Raw genomic sequence first — 21430 nt, 5'->3', positions numbered from 1 at the left:
AATCGAAAAGTTACTGAAGACATATGGAATGGAGAGGGCAAATGAGGTTGACACTCCCATAACTACCCAGTACAAAAATGAACCAGAAGGGCAAAAATGTGAGAATGCAACAGCGTTTCATTCTCTGTTGGGTTCTCTGTTATATTTAAGTTGTTGGACAAGACCCGACATAACATTGGCAGTGCACATGTTAAGCCAAAGAAGTGCAGACCCGGCTCAGAGAGATTGGGTAGCACTTAAAAGAATCCTAAGGTATCTGAAAGGCACAAAAGATTACAAACTGGTGCTGGATACAGGATATGATCAGCAAGTGTATGCATACGCTGATGCCAGCTGGGGGGACAGAGAAAATGGAAAGTCTACCAGTGGCTATGCCATATATATTGGAAATGCCCTGGTTCAGTGGAAATCCCAGAAACAAACATTTGTTGCCACAAGTACTTGTGAAGCAGAGTACTCAGCCATAAGCGAATGTGTATCACAAATAGAGTGGTTTGCTTGCCTAACAAAAGAGCTTGGAATACCTTCTGAAATGCCAATCACTGTGCTAAGTGACAACATGGCTGCACAACAGCTTGCCAACCAACAGAACTTTAAAAGCAAAAGTAAACATATTGCTATAAGATACGGAAATGTGAAAAATGCTTTGGAAAGAAATGTGTTAAAGGTACAGCACTGCAACACGAAATGTAATGTGGCAGATTTGTATACAAAATGTTTGGATGCTCCTAAATTTCGAGACTTAAGAGAATTATTAGGTCTCAAGCCTTTGACTTAAGGAGGAGTGTTGGGATTCGCAGGATACTGGATAAGTCTGCAGGCTTCAACAGGATGATGCAATACTCTGCTGGGTCAGAGTGACTCAGCAGGAGTGTGATTAGTGTGATTGGCTATCACCTGTTTTAAAAGGAAAGCCTGTTTAACAGTAGTGTGGTGGTTGTGCTGTAGTGTGGTGGTGCTGTGGTGGAGAGTATTCGTTTGTAAGTACTCTGTATGGACTGTTTCTTTTGTAAATGCCTGTATATAGCTCACATTAAAAGGACTGCACTGAAAAACCTGGAACTCTTAGTGCTTTGCTGAAAGCGCCGCGTGGAATACGCGACAAGGAATACAAGATAGGGTGTTGTAGATTTTAAACAAACTCAAGAACAGGGCTGAAAGGCTCTCATGGTCTAGATGTTACTGCTGATGTTAAAGGTTAAAAGCTCCTGCCAACCTAGCAGTTCAAAAGCACACCAGGGCAAGTAGATAAATAGATACCACTGTGGCGGGAAGGTAAACGGTGTTTCAGTGCGCTCTGGTTTCCATCACAGTGTCCCATTGCACCAGAAGCAGTTTAATCCTCCTGGCCACATGACCCAGAAAGCTGTCTGCGGACAAACGCTAGCTCCCTTGGTCTGAAAGCCAGATGAACGCCGCAATCCCATAGTCGCCTTTGACTGGACATAACCACCCAGGGGTCCTTTACCTTTACCTCTTACTGCAGGGCTGCAGGTCCGGGTAGCTTTCTGTAGCAGAAAAGCAGATACCTCTTAGTTATCCTCACAAAACAGCATTTTAGGACGCGTCCACACTGTACATTTAAAGCAAGTGGTTTCCCTAAAGAATCATGAGAGCTTCACAGAACTACAGTTCCTAGCACCCTTAACAGATTACAGTTCCCATAAGTCTTTGGGGGGAGCCATGCACTATTAAAGTGTTGTGACCTTTAAGTAAAGGATTGTGACATTATGTGAAGTCCTAAAAGGCCAATGAAAAGCCTGCTGGGATTAGTCTTTAAATAGTACACCTAACTTCACCCTTGGTTTGCTTGAGCTTGCGTTTGGCCTGGGCATTGCAGTGGTTCAGAAATCAATACAGCACAGTGCCAGCTTTTATTTGCTGGCACAGCAAGTCTTGGCATTGGCTGGTAAGCCAATAATTAAATAGGAATAATTTCCTTTGGATGAAAATCCTTCACAGAAATTTCCCCCAGGATGCTGTTATTGTGTTTGATAGAGAATTTTAATTTTCCTTCCCATTCGAAAACTGGCTTGTTATACAGAAAATAAATCAATATTTTAGAAGTTCAGTCACTGAATGCTCTGAAAGCAATAATACAATGCCAATATTGCACCTGGGGCTTTCATTTTATGTCCCAGAAAGAGCAAGGAAAGAAATAGCATGACTCTGCTGAAACAAAGAAAAGGTCTAAGCAGACTGAGTGAGCAATAATAATAATAATAATGAGGTCTGAGTTTTTAAATCTATGATTATTGTACGGTAAATGAAAATGTGATGCTTGTGATGGATAACCCACAATGATTTATTACCTTGGCACTTACCCTAATGAAAATGTGTTGCTTTTCACTATGTCAGACCACCAGCAAGCTGCATTTTCTAAATATTGAGATCTTGGTAGCTCAGCCTTATTATGTTAGGTATACCATATTACTTTTGCAAATTCTGAGGTGTCAGATATTTCCTTTTTTATAGCTGTGTTTTGAGAGGCATGTACAACTCCAACATCAATCTTCCCATAATCAATAACCACAAACTTGACATGAGCCAACAGTGTGACGCGGCAGCTAAAGAAGCCAATGCAATTCTGGGCTGCATCAATAGGAGTATAGCATCTAGATCAAGGGAAGTAATAGTGCCACTGTATTCTGCTCTGGTCAGACCGCACCTGGAGTACTGTGTCCAGTTCTGGGCACCACAGTTCAAGAAGGACACTGACAAACTGGAACGTGTCCAGAGGAGGGCAACCAAAATGGTCAAAGGCCTGGAAACGATGCCTTATGAGGAACGGCTAAGGGAGCTGGGCATGTTTAGCCTGGAGAAGAGGAGGTTAAGGGGTGATATGATAGCCATGTTCAAATATATAAAAGGATGCCATATAGAGGAGGGAGAAAGGTTGTTTTCTGCTGCTCCAGAGAAGCGGACACGGAGCAATGGATGCAAACTACAAGAAAGAAGATTCCACCTAAACATTAGGAAGAACTTCCTGACAGTAAGAGCTGTTCGACAGTGGAATTTGCTGCCAAGGAGTGTGGTGGAGTCTCCTTCTTTGGAGGTCTTTAAGCAGAGGCTTGACAACCATATGTCATGAGTGCTCTGATGGTGTTTCCTGCTTGGCAGGGGGTTGGACTTGATGGCCCTTGTGGTCTATTCCAACTCTATGATTCTATGAATAGTAGCTCAGTACAGGAATCTGAATTTCTTAGCTACCCAGACTGCACAACTGATGTGGAGGCAGCTTCTCCTGCACCAGCACTGAAATTGATAGTTGTCTAAGTATGTGTGTGTTGGGGTGGGGAGACGAGGTCTCAGAAAACAAACCCTAACAAGATCCATCTAATTCCAAGTGCATGGATTAAAACCTGATGTGCAGTCTGATCCGTTGTGCTCTTGTTGTTGTTGTTTAGTCGTGTCCGACTCTTTGTGACCCCATGGACCAGAGCACGCCAGGCACTCCTGTCTTCCACTGCCTCCCGCAGTTTTGTCAAATTCATGTTGGTAGCTTTTAGAACACTGTCCAACCATGTCGTCCTCTGTCGTCCCCTTCTCCTTGTGCCCTCCATCTTTCCCAACATCAGGGTCTTTTCTAGGGAGTCTTCTCTTCTCATGAAGTGGCCAAAGTATTGGAGCCTCAGCTTCAGGGTCTGTCCTTCCAGTGAGCACTCAGGGCTGATTTGCTTCAGAATGGAGAGGTTTGATCTTCTTGCAGTCCATGGGACTCTCACGAGTCTCCTCCAGCACCACAATGCAAAAGCATAATTTCTTCAGCGATCAGCCTTCTTTATGGTCCAGCTCTCACTTCCATACATCGCTACTGGGAAAACCATCGCTTTAACTATAACAGACATTTGTTGGCAAGGTGATGTCTCTGCTTTTTAAGATTCTGTCTAGGTTTGTCATTGCTTTTCTCCCAAGAAGCAGGCATCTTTTAATTTTGTGACTGGTGTCACCATCTGCAGTGATCATGGAGCCCAAGAAGTAGAAATAATCCTCATATTTCAGTTGGGCTTACTTCCTCATAGTTGTACTACCAACCTTACTGTATGCTTGTGAAACGTGGACCACTTATAAATGCCATCTCCAACTCCTCAAAAGATTCCATCAATGGTGTCTCCGAAAAATTTTACACAGCACTTGGGAAGACAGGCAAACTAATGCCAGTGTACTGGAAGAAGCAAAAATCACCACTGTCGAAGTGACAATTCTCCAACTTTGTTGGACTGGCCATGTTGTTTGGATGCCTGGTTATCGTCTTCCAAAGCAACTCCTCTATTCCAAACTTAAAAATGGAAAGCATAATGCTGGTGGTCAACAAAAGAGATTCAAAGAGTCTCTAAAGGCAAATCTTTAAAAAATGTAGTATAAACACCGACAACTGGGAAACACTGGCCTGCGAGTGCTCCAGTTGGAGAACAGCCTTGACCAAAGGTGTCATGGACATTGAAGACGCTCAAACTCAGGACGAAAGGGAGAAATGTGCTAAGAGGAAGGCACGCTTGGCAAACCTTCCCCATGATCAACTCTTGCCTGGACACCTATGTCCCCACTGTGGAAGGATGTGCGGATCCAGAACTGGCCTCCACAGTCACTTACAGCGTTAAAACCATGTTCATGGAAAACAATCTTACTCAGCTAAGAGTAATCACAGATGAAGAAGAAGAAGAAGAAGAAGAAGAAGAAGAAGAAGAAGAAGAAGAAGAAGAAGAAGAAGAAGAAGAAGAAGCAGCAGCAGCAGCAGCAGCAGCAGCAGCAAGCTGATCCAGTTTGAGCCCTATCTGCACATGTACCCTTCGCTGGATTGGGAAGAGCACTCATAACAGTGCTATTACTTTGTCTAAATAAATAAAAGTAATGATAAAAAAAACCAATGAGAAACTTGTTCCAAAGATTTTTCCTGGTCTGATATTTTGCCCAGCATGCACAGAAGCTATAAACAAGCTGTTTCATTAACGCTCTGAGGCAAACATTTCTACTATTTACAGTATATGATAGCTCTGATTTGGGGGGGGGGGGCGTTGTGTAAGAATCAATACAGGTTTTCAGTGCGGCCTTGATTTACTGATGTCCTGTAAATGGAATACTCTCTTAAACCATGCTTGGCCAAATCCACCTCGGATTCTGTTTTTCATCCAATTAGATTGCTCTTCTGTATCCTGAAGATTTAACTGTTCAGCCTCATCTGAATGCAGTTGAGATTTAATTGTTTAATTGAGATTTAACAGTTAAGATTTAACTGTTCAGCCTCATCTGAATGAAGTTGAATGCAGCTGTTTTTCAATATGGAACGGGCTCCACCTTTCACTGTGCTTGTTGGAGAAACCGGCAAAGGAAGGTGAGTCCCTGTGCCTTTAATGTCGGCTGTGTAGCAGAGGCAAGTTCAGCTTGTGTCACACAGGAAGGGAAAGATAAAATAAGACGACATTAAAGCAGTATTTGTCAACTGTTTTTCAAAAGGGAGCAACGATAGGATAAGAGAAAAGAACTGACAGCGGTTCTTCAAAAAAGCATCTAGGGCTTTATTTATTTAGTTAGTTGCCAGGTGCTTTTTCAAAGGTGAAGGAGGCAGAACCCAGAGACAGGCATGCGAAGGAGAATTTCACACAGACGCCTTCCACACTAAAATCCCAACTATCCATCATTTTAAGGCATAATTATAGGTTCCCCAAAGAGCAGGCAGTCCTCCAGGATTAGTATCCTCAGTGCTCTTCTGAATTTAATCCACCTCTTGGAAGGCAAACACTCCATTTCAGATTTCAGGGTTTATGGAGGAAGATTCTCAGCAACATTTCTACGTCTGCTCTTTGCTATACTGAAGAGTAAATTGGGAGGGATGGAGGGAGGGAAATGGGTGTATTTTAAGAGCATTTGCTATGCTTACTCTTTTTATATCACACAGTAACTATAGCAATGCGACCAAGACAAGTTAAATGATCACCTTTTCTTGAGGAAAGGGATTTGGCATGCAGGCCTAGCACAAATTCTCAGCGCACAGGCATATCGTTCAGAGCACAACCTTATACTCAAAATCTGTCAACTGCAGAATTGTGTCTCAGTCGGGAGATAGTTTCCTGACTGACAGAACGGCCAGCCAATTAGTACTGTGCAATGCCCTGTTCCAAGAAATGGCAAGAGGTTCTTTATAACTGAGATAAGGGCCAGGTAATCAGTGCTATGCAAATCCTGTTGGCGAACATGTGCACACTGAAATTGCAGAGCGCACACTTCCAAAGTCAGATCACTTGTCTCCAACCTTGTTCAGCGTTTTGGAAGGAGGCTAACAGATTCCAGAGTCCCCATTATGTTAGTAATGACTAGGGCTGGGCAATATATCGTCCCAAACTAGGTTGAAGTCTACATCATGATACCAGTTTCATAGTTTTCGACCTGGCAATGTATCATGAATCATAATGTGTGCTAAGGCTGCAAGATATATTGTTCAAAACTGGTTTCGAGTCCATATCGTGATATTGGTTTCATAATTTTTGACCTGGCAATATATTGCAAATCATGGTGTGTGACAGAGAGCGAGATATTCATAAATAACAATGAGAGAAAAACCGTGAAGCCAGCCAATGCCTCTACATAGCTTCATCTTTGGATCCAGCTACATTAGTAAAGAAACAGCGATTTGAATGCAGTATAAGCATGCAACACCAGATGGTGCCAAAGAGCAGGAAATTTCAAAACACGATTTTCCATAGAGATTTTTTTCTTTTGTTATAACGATCTAATTTCTGACTTATTAATAGCAGGTTTTTCCTGTGTATAGATCCACACCTTATTTCAGACCTTGTGATATATCAGTGTATCGCGATGTTTAGCTGGTGATATATTGTGGTGTTGAAAACCAGACATTGCCCAGCCCTAGTAACGACCCAACTTTCCACGGTGTCAGAGAAGATCGCAGTGTGCAGAAATGTGGCAAAATCTCCAACCCCTTTCCTCACAAATTGTCCCATTTACTGTAGCCTGACTACTATGAAGTAGGCAGACTAAGGAACGCAGCCTTCATGTGTAAAACTCTCCTCTTTGCATCTGAACAAAAGAGACTCATTTGCAACATCAACCTGATATTTTCCTGGAATATGCAACAAAAACTGTAGAACTAAAAGTGATGGTAGCCTTTCAACAATGCTCTTTACAGCAAGTGCTTTAACTCCTACTTTAGAAACAGTGCAGAGACATCTAACTCCGAGATAATTACCTGTCTCCTTTCTGGATCTCAGAAGGTGTTTCTTTCTGTTCATTTCACTGTCAGGGAAAGAAGCACTGTCAGTAAAGTTCTAGTCACTTCCACTTATTAAAAGGAGCTCTATTTTCTCACACCTGATCTTAAACTGTGGAGTGCTTCAAATAATACCGACACCATCCATACATTCTTATTTGCTAGATTAACGGTCTCTATGCATATCATACACAAAAACAATGAGAGTCAAGAACTGAATCCTGATGAAGATGTCAATGGCACGTCACACAAGGTAACTGAATTCTCTTCCCGGCATCATTTAACCACCTTGAACCTGTACGCAAAAAAAGAAAAGCGAAAGAGGCAATCATTGCCCCTCTGGATCTGTATTTAAATCTCAGCAGTCTTTTCTTCTTTTGTACTAGAACAAAGGATGTAAACATGACGAGAAAGAAGATAAAACCTGAATTGAGAAGAATCAGAACACATTGCTGCCAAATGATCCCAAAGATGAGTTCTTAGTCCTGTTCAGGCGTTTCCTCACATGTTCACTGAACATGTTAGAGTTTGAGGCAGGGGGCAGGACTCTATTCCTGGCCATACCTCTGACCGACATGTTGTTATTGTTTAGTCGTTTAGTCATGTCCGACTCTTCGTGACCCCATGGACCAGAGCACGCCAGGCACTCCTGTCTTCAACTGTCTCCCGCAGTTTGGTCAAACTCATGCTGGCAGCTTCAAGAACACTGTCCAACCATCTCGTCCTCTGTCGTCCCCTTCTCCTTGTGCCCTCCATCTTTCCCAACATCAGGGTCTTTTCCAGGGAGTCTTCTCTTCTCATGAGGTGGCCAAAGTATTGGAGCCTCAGCTTCAGGATCTGTCCTTCCAGTGAGCACTCAGGGCTGATTTCCTTCAGAATGGATAGGTTTGATCTTCTTGCAGTCCATGGGACTCTCAAGAGTCTCCTCCAGCACCATAATTCAAAAGCATCAATTCTTCGGCGATCAGCCTTCTTTATGGTCCAGCTCTCACTTCCATACATCACTACTGGGAAACTGAACAACATACCTTCAGCTGAATGCATGAAAAGGGCACAGGACATTTTCCAGGGACCGTCCCGGATTTACAAAGCTGTTCCGGTTTCTGATTTGATCCCAGAACATCCCATTTTGCCTTAGGACATTCCTATTTTCACTGGAGAAATGCTGGAGTGTATGGAGTTATGCAGCCAAGGAGATAAGTAACTAGACAACTTTTGGAAGACATCTGAAGGCAGCCCTGGATAAGGAAGTTTGTTTTAGTATGTGTCTATATAAGTTGGAAGCTGGCCAGTGTGGCTGGGGCAGCCCAGTCAGATGGGCAGAATACAAATACTATTATTGTTGTTGTTAAAAATAGGATGCCCGTTTCCATCAGAAAAAATGTTGGAGGGAATAGTAGGATGTCTCTATTTTCATTGGAGAAACTTTGGAGGGTATGGAGTTATCTAACCTCCAAGCTATCTGAAGGCAGCCCTGTATAGGAAAGTTTTTTAATGTTTAATGTTTTATTATGTTTTTTATACAGTGGTACCTCGGTCTACGAACACCCCTGTTAACGAACCCTGTTAACCAAACTGAAAGTAGGTGTTCTGGTTAGCAAACTTTACCTCGGAAGATGAATGGTGGAAGGGCACTGGTGGCTGGAGGCCTCAGTAGGGAAAGCGCACCTCGGTTTAAGAACACTTTGGTTTAAGAACGGACTTCTGGAACGAATTAAGTTCATAAACCGAGGTACCCTGGGTTAAGTACTTAATTCGTTCCAAAGGTCCGTTCTTAACCTGAAACTGTTCTTAACCTGAAGCACCACTTTAGCTAATGGGGCCTCCTGCTGCTGCCACAGCACGATTTCTGTTCTCATCCTGAAGCAAATTTCTTAACCCAAGGTACTATTTCGGGGTTAGTGGAGTCTGTAACCTGAAGCGTATGTAACCTGAAGCGTATGTAACCCGAGGTACCACTGTACATATTAGAAGCCCAGTAAAGTTCTGGCTGGCGTCATATAGCATATAGCACTCTCCCCCCTTTACTACAGTCCTATTTAGCCCCCTATGCTGAATCTACGTGTATATGCCACAAAAGACACTAAATTGTGTACTGGCCTTCACCCAATATTATCAACATCAAACTGATGGTTGGTGGGAAAAGTCGTTCCGAATGATCCAATTAAATAAATGCATCTGGAAGGGTTTCGTGCCAGATCCCTCAAGGACAGGACAAGGTCCTCTAGAAAGCTACAACAGATCTTGAGATTACTGGGCACTAACTTAGAAAGTCCCAGCAAGCGAATTACGAAGCAGTCCACACAATACATCTTAAACGCAGGAAATCCCTGGTTGCATGCTAACAGGGGCAAATATCATGCTAGCCAGATGATATGGATATAGTAAACACCGATTCCCAAACGTGCATGCTTTTTGCAATGTGGCAGTCACAGAAATTAAGGAGGGAGGGTCCTGGTATATGGTCTGGACTGGCTGAGCCTTTGGAGGCCGGATTGTAAGGTCTCTTCCATACCATACGAGGAGAGGACATGCCCATGAGGCTCTGGGCAGCAGGAAACAACAGAGCATACCCTTCTTCACTGCCAGTATTAAATAGACATTCGAGCCAGGTTTATCCAGCCCATCCTATATAAATTCCCAGGGCATTCAGAACAACACAACATCTCCCTATTACTACAGGACGAAAGCCCAGAAGTCACATATTCATTCGCCAGATTCAGAACTGCCATGACAGATACTCGTCAAAGGATGGTCTATGCTACAAATCAGTCCTAAAATAAAGGCCCATATTGTTAGATCTGTATCACTGAAGCCCCACCTCATATAGCTGTTTTAACTGATCTTTTTAAATTCTTCTTATTAGTTTTAATTCATCCATTATTTATGCTTAATCAAGTATTCTGTGTAAATGTTTTAATCTACAGCTGGTTTTTGCTCCCATTTATTTAATAATTATTCGCTTAGATTCATACCGTTATTTATTTAGATGTTTTGCTTATGCTGGTCTGTGTCCAAATAAAGTAAATTCATTCATTCAAGGTCTCTTCCCATGAGTTTTTCAGCCACGGCTCAGAAGCTGCTTTGAAAGCCGTTTAAACAGTGGGGAAGAATTGATGCCCGTCCAAGTGGCAGAACCAAAAGCCTCACATAGATAATTATATTTGTTGGGATTTGTGTAACCAAGATCTGCTTGCTTTTCCGAAGAAGCAAACCAAGTGGTATAAATTGCTTTTAACTTGCCGTGCTTTTGACTTGATATTTTCAATACCAGTGAGATCTTTGGGCTGCCCTTTACAGAGCTAGCACAAGCTCCTGTTCACATGTTTCATACTTTTGTCAGACATTGACTTGGGGTGACTGGCACTGCTCATATGGATCTGCTCCCAGAGAAGACACAGTGATCTGTCTTTTCCTGTAACGTGCCCTGTTTCCTTCAGTGAGAAGACTTATTCCTGCCCCACCTTTAGTTATAATCCCTTTTCAAGCCTCCCGCCAGTCAGGTGAATATTTCCATGCTGCTTTCGAGAGGCAAGGAAATCCAAACCATCCCAGAATTACTAGCAATAGTCTTGCTCTGCCCTCATGTGGTCAATTCAACAAATGCAACAATCACATAACAAGTCTGTAATAACACATCCAAATAAATTATGGCAAGCCAATGATAAGGCAAAACAATAAACTTTGCCTTGTATAGAAATGAAATATAAGGGGCACTTTCTAATACAGTGGTACCTTGGTTTACGAACGTAATCCGTTCCAGAAGTCCATTCTTAAACCAAAGTGTTCTTAAACCAAGGCGTGCTTTCCCATAGTAGCGGGGGACTCAATTTACAAATGGAACACACTCAACAGGAAGCGGAACATGTTCTGCTTCCAAGGCAAAGTCTACAAACCAAAACACCTACTTCCGGGTTTGCAGCATTCTTAATCCAAGTTGTTCATAAACTAAGCTGTTCTTAAACCAAGGTACCACTGTATACCATTTGTCGCACTGTAGTAGTGTGGCACTGTGGTTTAAACCACTGAGCCTTGGGCTTGCCGATCAGAAGGTCGGTGGTTCGAATCCCCGCGACACGGTGATCTCCCGTTGTTCGGTCCCTGCTCCTATCAACCTAGCAGTTCAAAAGCATGTCAAAATGCAAGTAGATAAATAGGTACCGCTCCGGCGGGAAGGTAAACGGCATTTCCATGCGCTGCTCTGGTTCACCAGAAGCGGCTTAGTCATGCTGGCCACATGACCCAGAAGCTGTCTGCGGACAAACACCGGCTCCCTCAGCCAGTAAAAGAAGATGAGCGCCACAACCCTCGAGTCGTCCGTGACTGGACTTAACAGTCAGGGGTCCATTTACCTTAGTTGCTGTTTGCCCTGTTTTCTGTCGCAAATCTTGGAGTGGGTCATCTATACTACGGTGGTACCTCAGGTTATATATGCTTCAGGTTACAGACGCTTCAGGTTATAGACTCCACTAACCCATAAATACGGTAGTACCTCGGGTTAAGAACTTTGCTTCAGGATGAGAACAGAAATTGGGCTCCGGTGGCGCGGCGGCAGCAGGAGGTCCCATTAATGTGGTGCTTCAGGTTAAGAACAGTTTCAGGTTAAGAACGGACCTCCAGAACGAATTAAGTACTTAACCAGAGGTACCACTGTACTGTATGTTTGTATTCTTTAGAGCAGGGGTCTGCAACCCGCGGCTCCGGAGCTGCATGTGGCTCTTTTACACCTTTGCCGCGGCTCCGGGGCGGATACTAGTGAGGGGAGGAGGCGCATTGTGCGCCCCGACACTCCCCACTGTGGTGGGCGCTGTACTGGCTGTGACGTCGCATGGGGGCGGTGCGTGCATTAGTCACACACCGTCCCGACGTCACCTTCCCGCTGTCAGATCGCGGCTCTGGAGATACATTTGTTTTAAATGTCGCAATGGTTTTGCGGCTCCCAGTTGTTTTTTTCTTCGGAAACGGGTCCAAGTGGCTCTTTTTGTCTTAAAGGTTGCAGACCCCTGCTTTAGAGTATCATTGCAGTTTCCTGTGTCCACAGCAATGATGGAATGTGTTCAGACCGAGAAAAGTTCTGTGGTTGTCATCACACTTGGTTCCAATCCCTGCTTCCTCCAACCAGCAAATGCCAGTGTTATGAGCAGGTGCACCGGATACCAAGAGTCCTTTCACAGGTTGCTAGTTGTTCTTCTTGTTGTTTGGTACTTAACTAGCTGCTATCCTGAAATTCTGTTTGTGACAGAAATTAGAAAACAGGACATTGACTCTTTTGACCAGAGCTATGACCAGCTCCCATTGTTGTAGGCACGTTTTGTAACTGGGAATTTCATCAGCGAGAGTGGTTTCTGGGAGCAGCACTGCACCTAAAATTTCAGATTAAAACTGCTGAGTGGAAGGAAAGGAGCTTTTTCTGCCTCCCCACTTCCAGCTACTCTCTGAAGGCGGGAGAAATGACCCTCTTAAGAATATTAGGGGGTTGCCTACTAAATGCCACGCGCAGGAAGAACAAGGATATAGTTTGAGTGTCTCACTTGTAGTTCTCTAAATCATTTAATGTGTCAACACAAATAGAAGTTATTAATATTGCAGTTGTTGTATAAGTGATTATTATTTTGACTGGAATGTAATTGAAATTAAAAAGATTTTGGAACGCAGAAATAAAGAAAATCATCAAATCATCGGTATTTGAATGATTGACATTAGTAACTGTATTATATTGAGGCTATTAAAGGTAAAGGTACCCCTGCCCGTACGGGCCAGTCTTGACAGACTCTAGGGTTGTGCGCCCATCTCACTCAAGAGGCCGGGGGCCAGTGCTGTCCGGAGACACTTCCGGGTCACGTGGCCAGCGTGACATCGCTGCTCTGGCGAGCCAGAGCCGCACACGGAAACGCCGTTTACCTTCCCGCTAGTAAGCGGTCCCTATTTATCTACTTGCACCCGGGAGTGCTTTCGAACTGCTAGGTTGGCAGGCGCTGGGACCGAACAACGGGAGCACACCCCGCCGCGGGGATTCGAACCGCCGACCTTTCGATCGGCAAGCCCTAGGCGCTGAGGCTTTTACCCACAGCGCCACCCGCGTCCCAATATTGAGGCTATTATTGGATGGTAATTGAAAATTAATAAAAAGTATTGTCAAAGAATATTAGGGGAGTGGGCAGGGGAAAGACAAGACCATGTGGAAAATGAACACAATATTTTAGCTGCAGTTCATTCATTTTCAGCTTTGTACTCTTGTTATTAAAGAAAAGTGTGCCTAGACATTCCGTTGTTGCGCCCATAACCTAGATTTAAGGTGTCATTTAGCTCCTAGCTTTCATGTCTCAGTTTCTAACACTGGCTATGACTAACCTCCTGTCAAAGAAAAGCTGGTGGAGGGGTGTTGTGAAATGAAAGTTACTCAAGGCAAAATGCATAGTATTGTGCAAAAAACCTTCTACGCCTTGAAAATATCGCAGAACCAGTCCAGACCTTTCAAAAATGCCAGGTAGTTTCATGACTGTGATATTCAGGCATAGCAATGGAATGATAACGGCATCTTGTGGAAACATAGAGAATTAAAAACAAAACAAAACACTGAAATAAGTGCTAAAAACAGTATGTCTGGCAAGGCCAAAAGTTAGGTAAGCGCTAAGGATTATCAGAGTTCGCCGGTACAACAGACTAGTAAGGGGGTTTGCATCAGTATTAAAAAGTCAAACTGCATTTAAAAACAACAATCAAGCAGTATATAAATTTTGTAGAATAAATTGGTTACAGCTGAAATATTGCTCCACTATCTGGTATCTTGCCAGGGGAATTTTGAGGGGGCCTAGCCCTTCTTGAAAATTCCCCACCGCCATGGCAATTTTGTTTTCCTCTTGATTTTAATGAATCTATGTGGTTTAGGTGTGTCTATTTGTTTGGTTGTAAGTTGCTTTGGGATGCCCAGGGCAAGATAAAACTGATAAATTTAATAAATAATAATTTATCTTTGCAGAAACTATGTAGATTCTTATTCAACAAGTTTTGATATGCTTAATAATTTCAACTTTTTTATTTGTACTGAGGTAATTTACCTACCAAGTCATATCTCTGGGTTCTTTTCCGCATGCGGGCAAATTATTACACTGGCTGGTTTGCTGTTATCCAGTAAGCTATTTTTGTAAATGCATATTTTCATTAGAACATTAAGAACTCAGGTGTGTGATCTTTAGACACGAAGTGCGTTTTTCATTTTTTAATTAACTCCAGAACTTCACCTCCTTCTGAAGAAAGCAGTTCAGGCGTCATTATTGATCCAGCGTTTTCTGCACTGGCGCAGAACATTCAATCAACTTCTGGACAATCTCCATACTCCCTTCCAACCTTTGTCATATAATGAATGGCCCAACTCCCACCCTACCCAAGATGCCCATGAACACACTTTGTTTAAGGCTGTTAGCATCACGATCCTCAAACTCTATTGGCTTCCCTGAATCTCAATTTGGAGAAAAGGTGGCATATGAATACATTATATAAAATACTTTCCCACCTGCTTGGCAGATCACGCAAAGGCCTTTAGGTGATATGGGATATATATATATATATATGAACTCTGCAACACTCCAACCATTAACAAAGTAATATTCAGTCGCTTTTTTTCTCTGGATGTGGGCAAGTAGAATTTTTTCCTTAATCAGGGGAAAAAATAACCTTATACTGAATTGAGTACCTAGCTTGCACCTATTTTTTCTTCTTAATGATGCTCCAAAGGTTTCAGGAAAGCCTACAGCTTCAGTTCAGGGGCAGAGTTCAAATCCCTGACCACTGCATTTAGGGAATGACCTGGAGCAAGGCACTACCCCCGAGATTTCGTAACTCGTTTGTAAAATAGCAACAACTCATTACAGAAAGTTGCTGCGAGGAAAGACATTGTGGCACATGGTAAAGGAGGAAAGGCTAAGGGCTTCAGCTGCAGTAATGCTATACCAAAAGCATACAGTCTTACTTTGGGTTGAAGTTGCTTCAGGTTGAGCGCTTTCGGGTTGCACTCCGTGGCGACCCGGAAGTAACGGAATGCGTTACTTCCGGGTTTTGCTGCTCGCGCATGTGCAGACGGTCAAAATGATGTCATGCGCATGCACAGAAGTGGCGAATCGTGACCCGCGCACATGCGCAGACGCGGGTTGCGTTCGCTTCAGGATGCGAATGGAGCTCCAGAACGGATCCCGTTCGTATCCAGAGGTACCACTGTAGTCAGTACCTATATGAGAGATGATCCAGGAATCTCCTTATACCACCTTGACTTCTATGGGAGGACATTAACATATTGAAGGGATAGACTACAACTCCCATCAGCCTCAGTGAGCATGGCCAATGGTTGAAAGCTGCTGGAGGTCACCAAGTTGGGGAAGCCTGTGTTAGACAATGTGGAAGAAGAACACAAAAAAGATGAGCCGACATGCTTGTAACTTTATTGAACAATGATTGCGCAAACTTCTACTGTACTTCACAGGAAAGGTTAAGTGGCTGGAGATATTGATCACAGTTGGATTTTGAAATTATTCGTTGAGGGTGTTCAAGAGATAGTTGGGGGGCAATATCCTTTATTCCCACCTTCTTAACCTGGTGGCCAACCCATCTGACGGCCACCGAGGACATGGAGATGCACATGGTAGACAGACTGACCACCATCCGGCCCTTCGTTCACCACCATTCGGTATCCCCTCGTCAAGCCTAATTCAGCTGCACATTTCTTGCCCACAATCATTAAGTGTCCGAGAAGCTGGGAAAAGGAAAAGGAAAACACACCAATAATGCAAACATTCAGATTTTATGGAGCAGCTAAAGTAAGAGTTCAGTTGGAAAAGTGCACACATACACTGCCACCAGGAATTTCAGATATTCAACATCCCTCAGATGGACGTCAATTCACTCCTTTTCACGCGCTGCCTAAAGTGGGACTCACAGATCTTGCCTCTAGCTAGAAACATAATCTTTAAAGTTCACACACAGGTTGATCTAACGGTCCCTAATGTTTTGTGTTTTTCCACACCCTTCTTGAGAAGTTCCTGAATCACTCCTGGGGTTCATTCATTGTTCAAAATAATGAGAAAAGAACTTGAGCCAAGACTTTGTGTATACATATATCAATAAATACACATTTCAGGAGCAAATATTTCAGAGACATCTAGTTGAGTTTTCAAAGATTTAAGGGTAACTATCTAACTGCCATGTGTCCTCCTAGTCAAGCTAATAATCTAAGATACTGTGGATGCAAAAGCAAATTTACACCAACACTTATTTTCCTTTTTCAAGTATCACATTCTTTGCTGTTAGTTTATGATGCAAAGGAGCCAGAGAGGAGGATGTGCTTCAAAATGTTAACCTAAGCACTGAAGAAATGTGTGGTACCCGTTTCCCTATTTTATTATTCTTGCTGGAATTTTGGCGTTAGTTGTCCAAACCTTTCATGTCATTGCCAGGGATATTTTAATATCAACCTATTCATTTCCCATCCCATGTTAACTTTGCAAAAGGGTAATAAAACATTGTGCATTCCGCCATTCTGAGCCACATAATACACATTTTAATACCATTTTGTTTTCTGTTTTAATACCATTTTGTTTTCTGTTAACCATTTCAAATCAATTTCACAACTGCATCAATTCATGACTCGGGTTGCAGAGATGAGTTCTCACATTTCAGCATATGAAAGTGAGTTTTATTTAAGTCTCCTCTTTCCTGGCATGCACTGAATAGTTGTATAGTGCCAACCAACTATACTTGGAAAATGGGAAAACTATTTACATTATAGTGCCTCATATCAGAGCAATTGACATTTCATGTCTCCTGACTTTTGTTTGTTAAAGTAGTGATGCAAGCTTGTCCAATATAAATGGATTGTACACTTTTAAGTTTGACCACGAGGACATAATCTGATCTTCTTAAAATTCATAATTATATAACTCAAAGCAGACAGTAAGATTTCTTGCATTTATTTTTGCGTTTATATTCCACCTTTCCTTCATGGAGCTCAAGATGGCATATATGTGCCTTCTTCCACCATAATATCCTCACAACAGGCTGTGAAGTAGGTTAGGCTGAGAATTGGTGACTGGGCTAGGAAACCTAGTGAGCTTCATGTCTGAATGAAGATTTGAACCCAGACACCCCAAGCACTACACTACACTTCCTCAGAATGGGTTCAAGGCAGAGACGGGGAACTTCTTTCAGCATGGACAATTGTCACGAATGATGGGAGGTGTAAGTCCAACACCTCAAGGGGCACAGGTTCCGTATCTACCTATTCCTAATTTCAGGAATTTCAAGGTACATCCAAGGATAATTTCTGATGCAATAAAGTTGTCCCATGAGCAAACATATACAGTGGTACCTCGCAAGACGAATGCCTCGCAAGACAAAAAACTCGCTAGACGAAAGGGTTTTTTGTTTTTTGAGCTGCTTCGCAAGACGATTTTCCCTATGGGCTTGCTTCGCAAGACGGAAACATCTTGCAAGTTTGTTTCCTTTTTCTTAACACGGTTAATACAGTTGCGACTTGACTTCGAGGAGCAACTCATAGAATGTGGTGTGGTAGCCTTTTTTGAGGTTTTTAAAGACTTTGGTGATTTTTGAAGCTTTTCCAAAACTTTCCCGACACCGTGCTTCGCAAGACGAAAAAAATCGCAAGACGACAAAACTCGCGGAATGAATTAATTTCGTCTTGCGAGGCACCACTGTATGGTAATTCTGATGGTAACATCAGAAATTAATCCACTACTAATTTCTGCAATGGAAGCATTGCAGGGTAGAAATGCAAGCAAATAAAAAAATAGAGCAAACTATAGTCCACAGAGCACCAGGAAGACGCAACCTCTGTTGTGGTTCTTATACGCAACACAAGAGCAAAAAAGGTTTGAGGCATGCAACAGAATGGTTTTAGGATTTGTTTAGAAAGCTTGTAATGGGAAGCGAGATAAGAGTAGCATTTATTCTTAGCTTTACTGAAAAGTCAAAAAGCAGAACACCTTTGTGCGATACTTACAGCTTCATCAGAATCTTGCGCTTGAGATATCTGAGCAATAGGCTTCTTCGGCACTACTAGGAAATGGGTTGGAGCTTGTGGGGAAACGTCATGGAATGCAAGGCACTGCAGGGGAGAGGGAAGAGAAAGAGAGAGAATCAATTTTTAAAGACACCATTCTTTTAAAAGCCAAGGATAAGACACATGCAAGAATTATTTTCAAGCAATTTTAATTCTTCCCATAACTAGAAACTAATTTTTTACTAGAACACAGTTTTACGGAGTCTCTCAAGCTCATTAGTGGTACCTTGGTCTGCATACATCTTGGTTTTCATACGTTTTGGATTACAAACACGTCAAACCCGGAAGTGCATGTCCCAGTTTGCAATTTTTTTTTGGATCGCAACCAATTTTTTTGGATTACGAACAAATTTTTTTGGGAGGCCCCATTGGCAAAAGCGCGCCTTGGGTTACAACCTGTTTTGGTTTACAAACGGACCTCCGGAACAGATTATGGTTGTAAACCAAGGTACCACTGTATATGGGACTGGAGTCTCTTTGCAAGGCAGAACAGACTTGGCATCTTAAATGAGGACATAAGTAGTTGATCTCCAGAAATACTGTAGGCTAAATGTAGCTCTGGTTTCTAATTTCACACCATTATTTATTACTATTACAGCTGGCAAGGATGGAGATCCTAACTCTCAGTGCTTTTTCTGGGGGTACCCAAGGGTACTCAGAACTGGCACTTTTTCCAATTGTTAAAAGTGTGGCACTTACTGTAACAACTTTGTGGTATCAGCGAGGGCTGGGCAATATCTGCCCAAGGCTGACACACATTTCCGGGGCAGATTTTTTCAGACTCATCTAGTTGCGTTTTCAGATTTCAGGGTAGCTATGTAACTGCCATGTGTCCTCCTAGTCAAACTAATAATTTAAGATACTGTGGATTCAAAAACAGTTACATCAACACTTATTTTCCTTTTTCAAGCATCACATTATTTGCTGTTAGTTTATGATGCAAAAGATTCAAAGAGGAGAATATGCTTCAAAATGATAACCTAAGCACTGAAGAAATGTGTAGTAGACGTTTCCCTATTTTATTATTCTTGCTGGAATGTTGGCGTTGTTCAAACCTATCACATCATTGCCAGGGAGATTTTAATATCAACGTATTCATCTCCCATCCCATGTTAACTTTGCACAAGGGTAATAAAACATCATGCAGTCCACCATTCTGAGCCACATAATACACATTTTAATACCATCTCGCTATTAATCATTTCAAATCAATTTCACGTAGCTATGACAACTGCATCAATTGTAACATGACTCAGATTGCAGAGATGAATTGTCCCATCTCAGCAGATGAAAGAAAATTTTATGTAACACTCCTTTTCTGGCTTGCAATTATTATTGCTGTTGTTGTTGTTGAACGTGAGTTTTATTTAACTCTCTTCTCTTCCTGCATGCAATTATTATTGTTGTTGATTTGTACATCGCTCATCTAACTGGGCTGCTCCAGCTACTCTGGGTCAACTGCATCAATTTTAATATTCACAATTCAGGTTGCAGAGATTGGTTCTCACATTTCAGCAGAGCAGATGAAAGTGAGTTTCATTTAACTCTCCTCTTTTCTTGCATGCAGTTATTATTGTTGTTAAAAGTGCATTTTATCTAACTCTCTTCTTTTCTGGCATGCAATTATTATTGTTCCTGTGGTTTATTCAGTGCCAGATTTAAATATAAGCTAAAGAAGCTATAGCTTAGGGCCCCCACTCTATTGGGGGGCCCCCAAAAAATTAAAGGAAAAAAACCTGGATGTACATTTCCAAAATATAAGATAAAAAACAAATAAAACCTACATGCAGCAACAGTGTTTTGTGTTATGTAGGCTCCTATTTTGTTATGTGCAAATACTTTTAGATACCTACTAGGTCCATAAATTACCGCATAGCATATATTCAACACACACAAAAGTGACAACTTGTTGCTGACAAAGAACAGCTGGACATATAAGGGACCCCATTACCTTCAGTAGCTTAGGGCCTCATCAAACCTAAAGCTGGCCCAGGGTTTATTTGTACCTCGCCCACCGGACTGGGTTGCTCCAGCCACTCTGAGCGGCTCTCAGCATATATAAAGGTAAATGTAAAGGGACCCCTGACCATTAGGTCCAGTCATGGCCAACTGTGGACCACGCTCATCTCGCTTTATTGGCCGAGGCGTACAGCTTCCGGGTCATGTGGCCAGCATGACTAAGCCGCTTCTGGCGAACCAGAGAAGCGCACGGAAACACCGTTTACCTTCCTGCCGGAGCAGTACCTATTTATCTACTTGCACTTTGACGTGCTTTTGAACTGCTAGGTTGGCAGGAGCAGGGACAGAGCAAAGGGAGTGCACCCCGTCGTGGGGATTTGAACTGCTGACCTTCTGATCGGCAAGTCCTAGGCTCTGTGGTTTAACCCACAGCGCCACCTGCATCCCTCCCCAGCATATATAAAAACATGGTAAAGCACTTTTTTAAATTGCACGTTTTACCAGCATATATAAAAACATAAAGGGACACGGGTGGCGCTGTGGGTTAAACCACCTAGGCTGCTCCTGCCAGCCTAGCAGTTTGAAAGCACGTCAAAGTGCAAGTAGATAAATAGGTACCACTCTTGTAGGAAGGTAAACGGCGTTTCCGTGCGCTGCTCTGGTTCGCCAGAAGCGGCTTAGTCATGCTGGCCACTTGACCTGGAAGCTGTCTCCCTCAGCCAGTAAAGCGAGATGAACGCCGCAACCCCAGAGTCGGCCAGGACTGGACCTAATGGTCAGGGGTCCCTTTACCTTTATAAAGCTTCGAGGGCGGGCCTTTGGTTCGCGGTGCTGCCAGGCCCCGCCGGGGTCTCCGCTCGGCCCGCCGCCCTCCTCCTCACCTTCTCGTCCTCGAAGATGATCTTCGCCGGGATCTCTTTGCGGATGATCTTCCCGAAGATGGTGTCCCCTCCCGGCTGCGCCACCTGCGCTTTGCTGATCTCGTCAGCCATCGCGAACCGCCGCCTCACGCGACCCTCTCGCTCGCCCCGCCTTCCGTATCCCGGCCCCACCCCCTCGGTTCCATCCAACCAATGATAGACCTTCACGAGGTTAGCCGACCACTCGCTAAGAGTCATTAAGGGCCTTATTGGCTTCCCTTCCCGCCCGTCAATTTTCTCCCCGCCTTTCCCGCCGTT

At 43.1% G+C, this 21430-nt stretch overlaps 1 protein-coding gene across 1 annotated transcript; it reads right to left on the bottom strand.

The window, feature by feature from the left end:
- Nucleotides 1–15638: 15638 nt before the first annotated feature.
- HINT1 (histidine triad nucleotide binding protein 1) lies at nt 15639–21301 on the bottom strand. The gene is made up of 3 exons (XM_077936081.1): nt 21134–21301; nt 18234–18338; nt 15639–15971 (listed from the first exon to the last, which is right to left on the bottom strand). Exons 1-3 carry the CDS (start codon nt 21242–21244, stop codon nt 15807–15809), a joined length of 381 nt encoding a protein of 126 aa, XP_077792207.1. The 5' UTR covers nt 21245–21301; the 3' UTR covers nt 15639–15806.
- Nucleotides 21302–21430: the final 129 nt, after the last annotated feature.

Source organism: Podarcis muralis, chromosome 11 (genome assembly GCF_964188315.1).
Source record: "Podarcis muralis chromosome 11, rPodMur119.hap1.1, whole genome shotgun sequence".
NCBI classification, from domain to species: domain Eukaryota; kingdom Metazoa; phylum Chordata; class Lepidosauria; order Squamata; family Lacertidae; genus Podarcis; species Podarcis muralis.
The sequence above is the reverse complement of the archived record's forward strand: the minus strand, read 5'-3'. Positions and strand labels throughout refer to the sequence as shown.

Coding starts and splice junctions, on each gene's coding strand:
- HINT1 (XM_077936081.1), bottom strand. CDS start 21,244: ATGGCTGACGAGATCAGCAAAGCGCAGGTGGCGCAGCCGGGAGGGGAC. Junction 18,339..21,133: donor TCATCTTCGAGGACGAGAAG/GTGAGGAGGAGG, acceptor TCTCCCCTGCAG/TGCCTTGCATTCCATGACGT. Junction 15,972..18,233: donor CGCAAGATTCTGATGAAGCT/GTAAGTATCGCA, acceptor TCCTTTTCCCAG/CTTCTCGGACACTTAATGAT.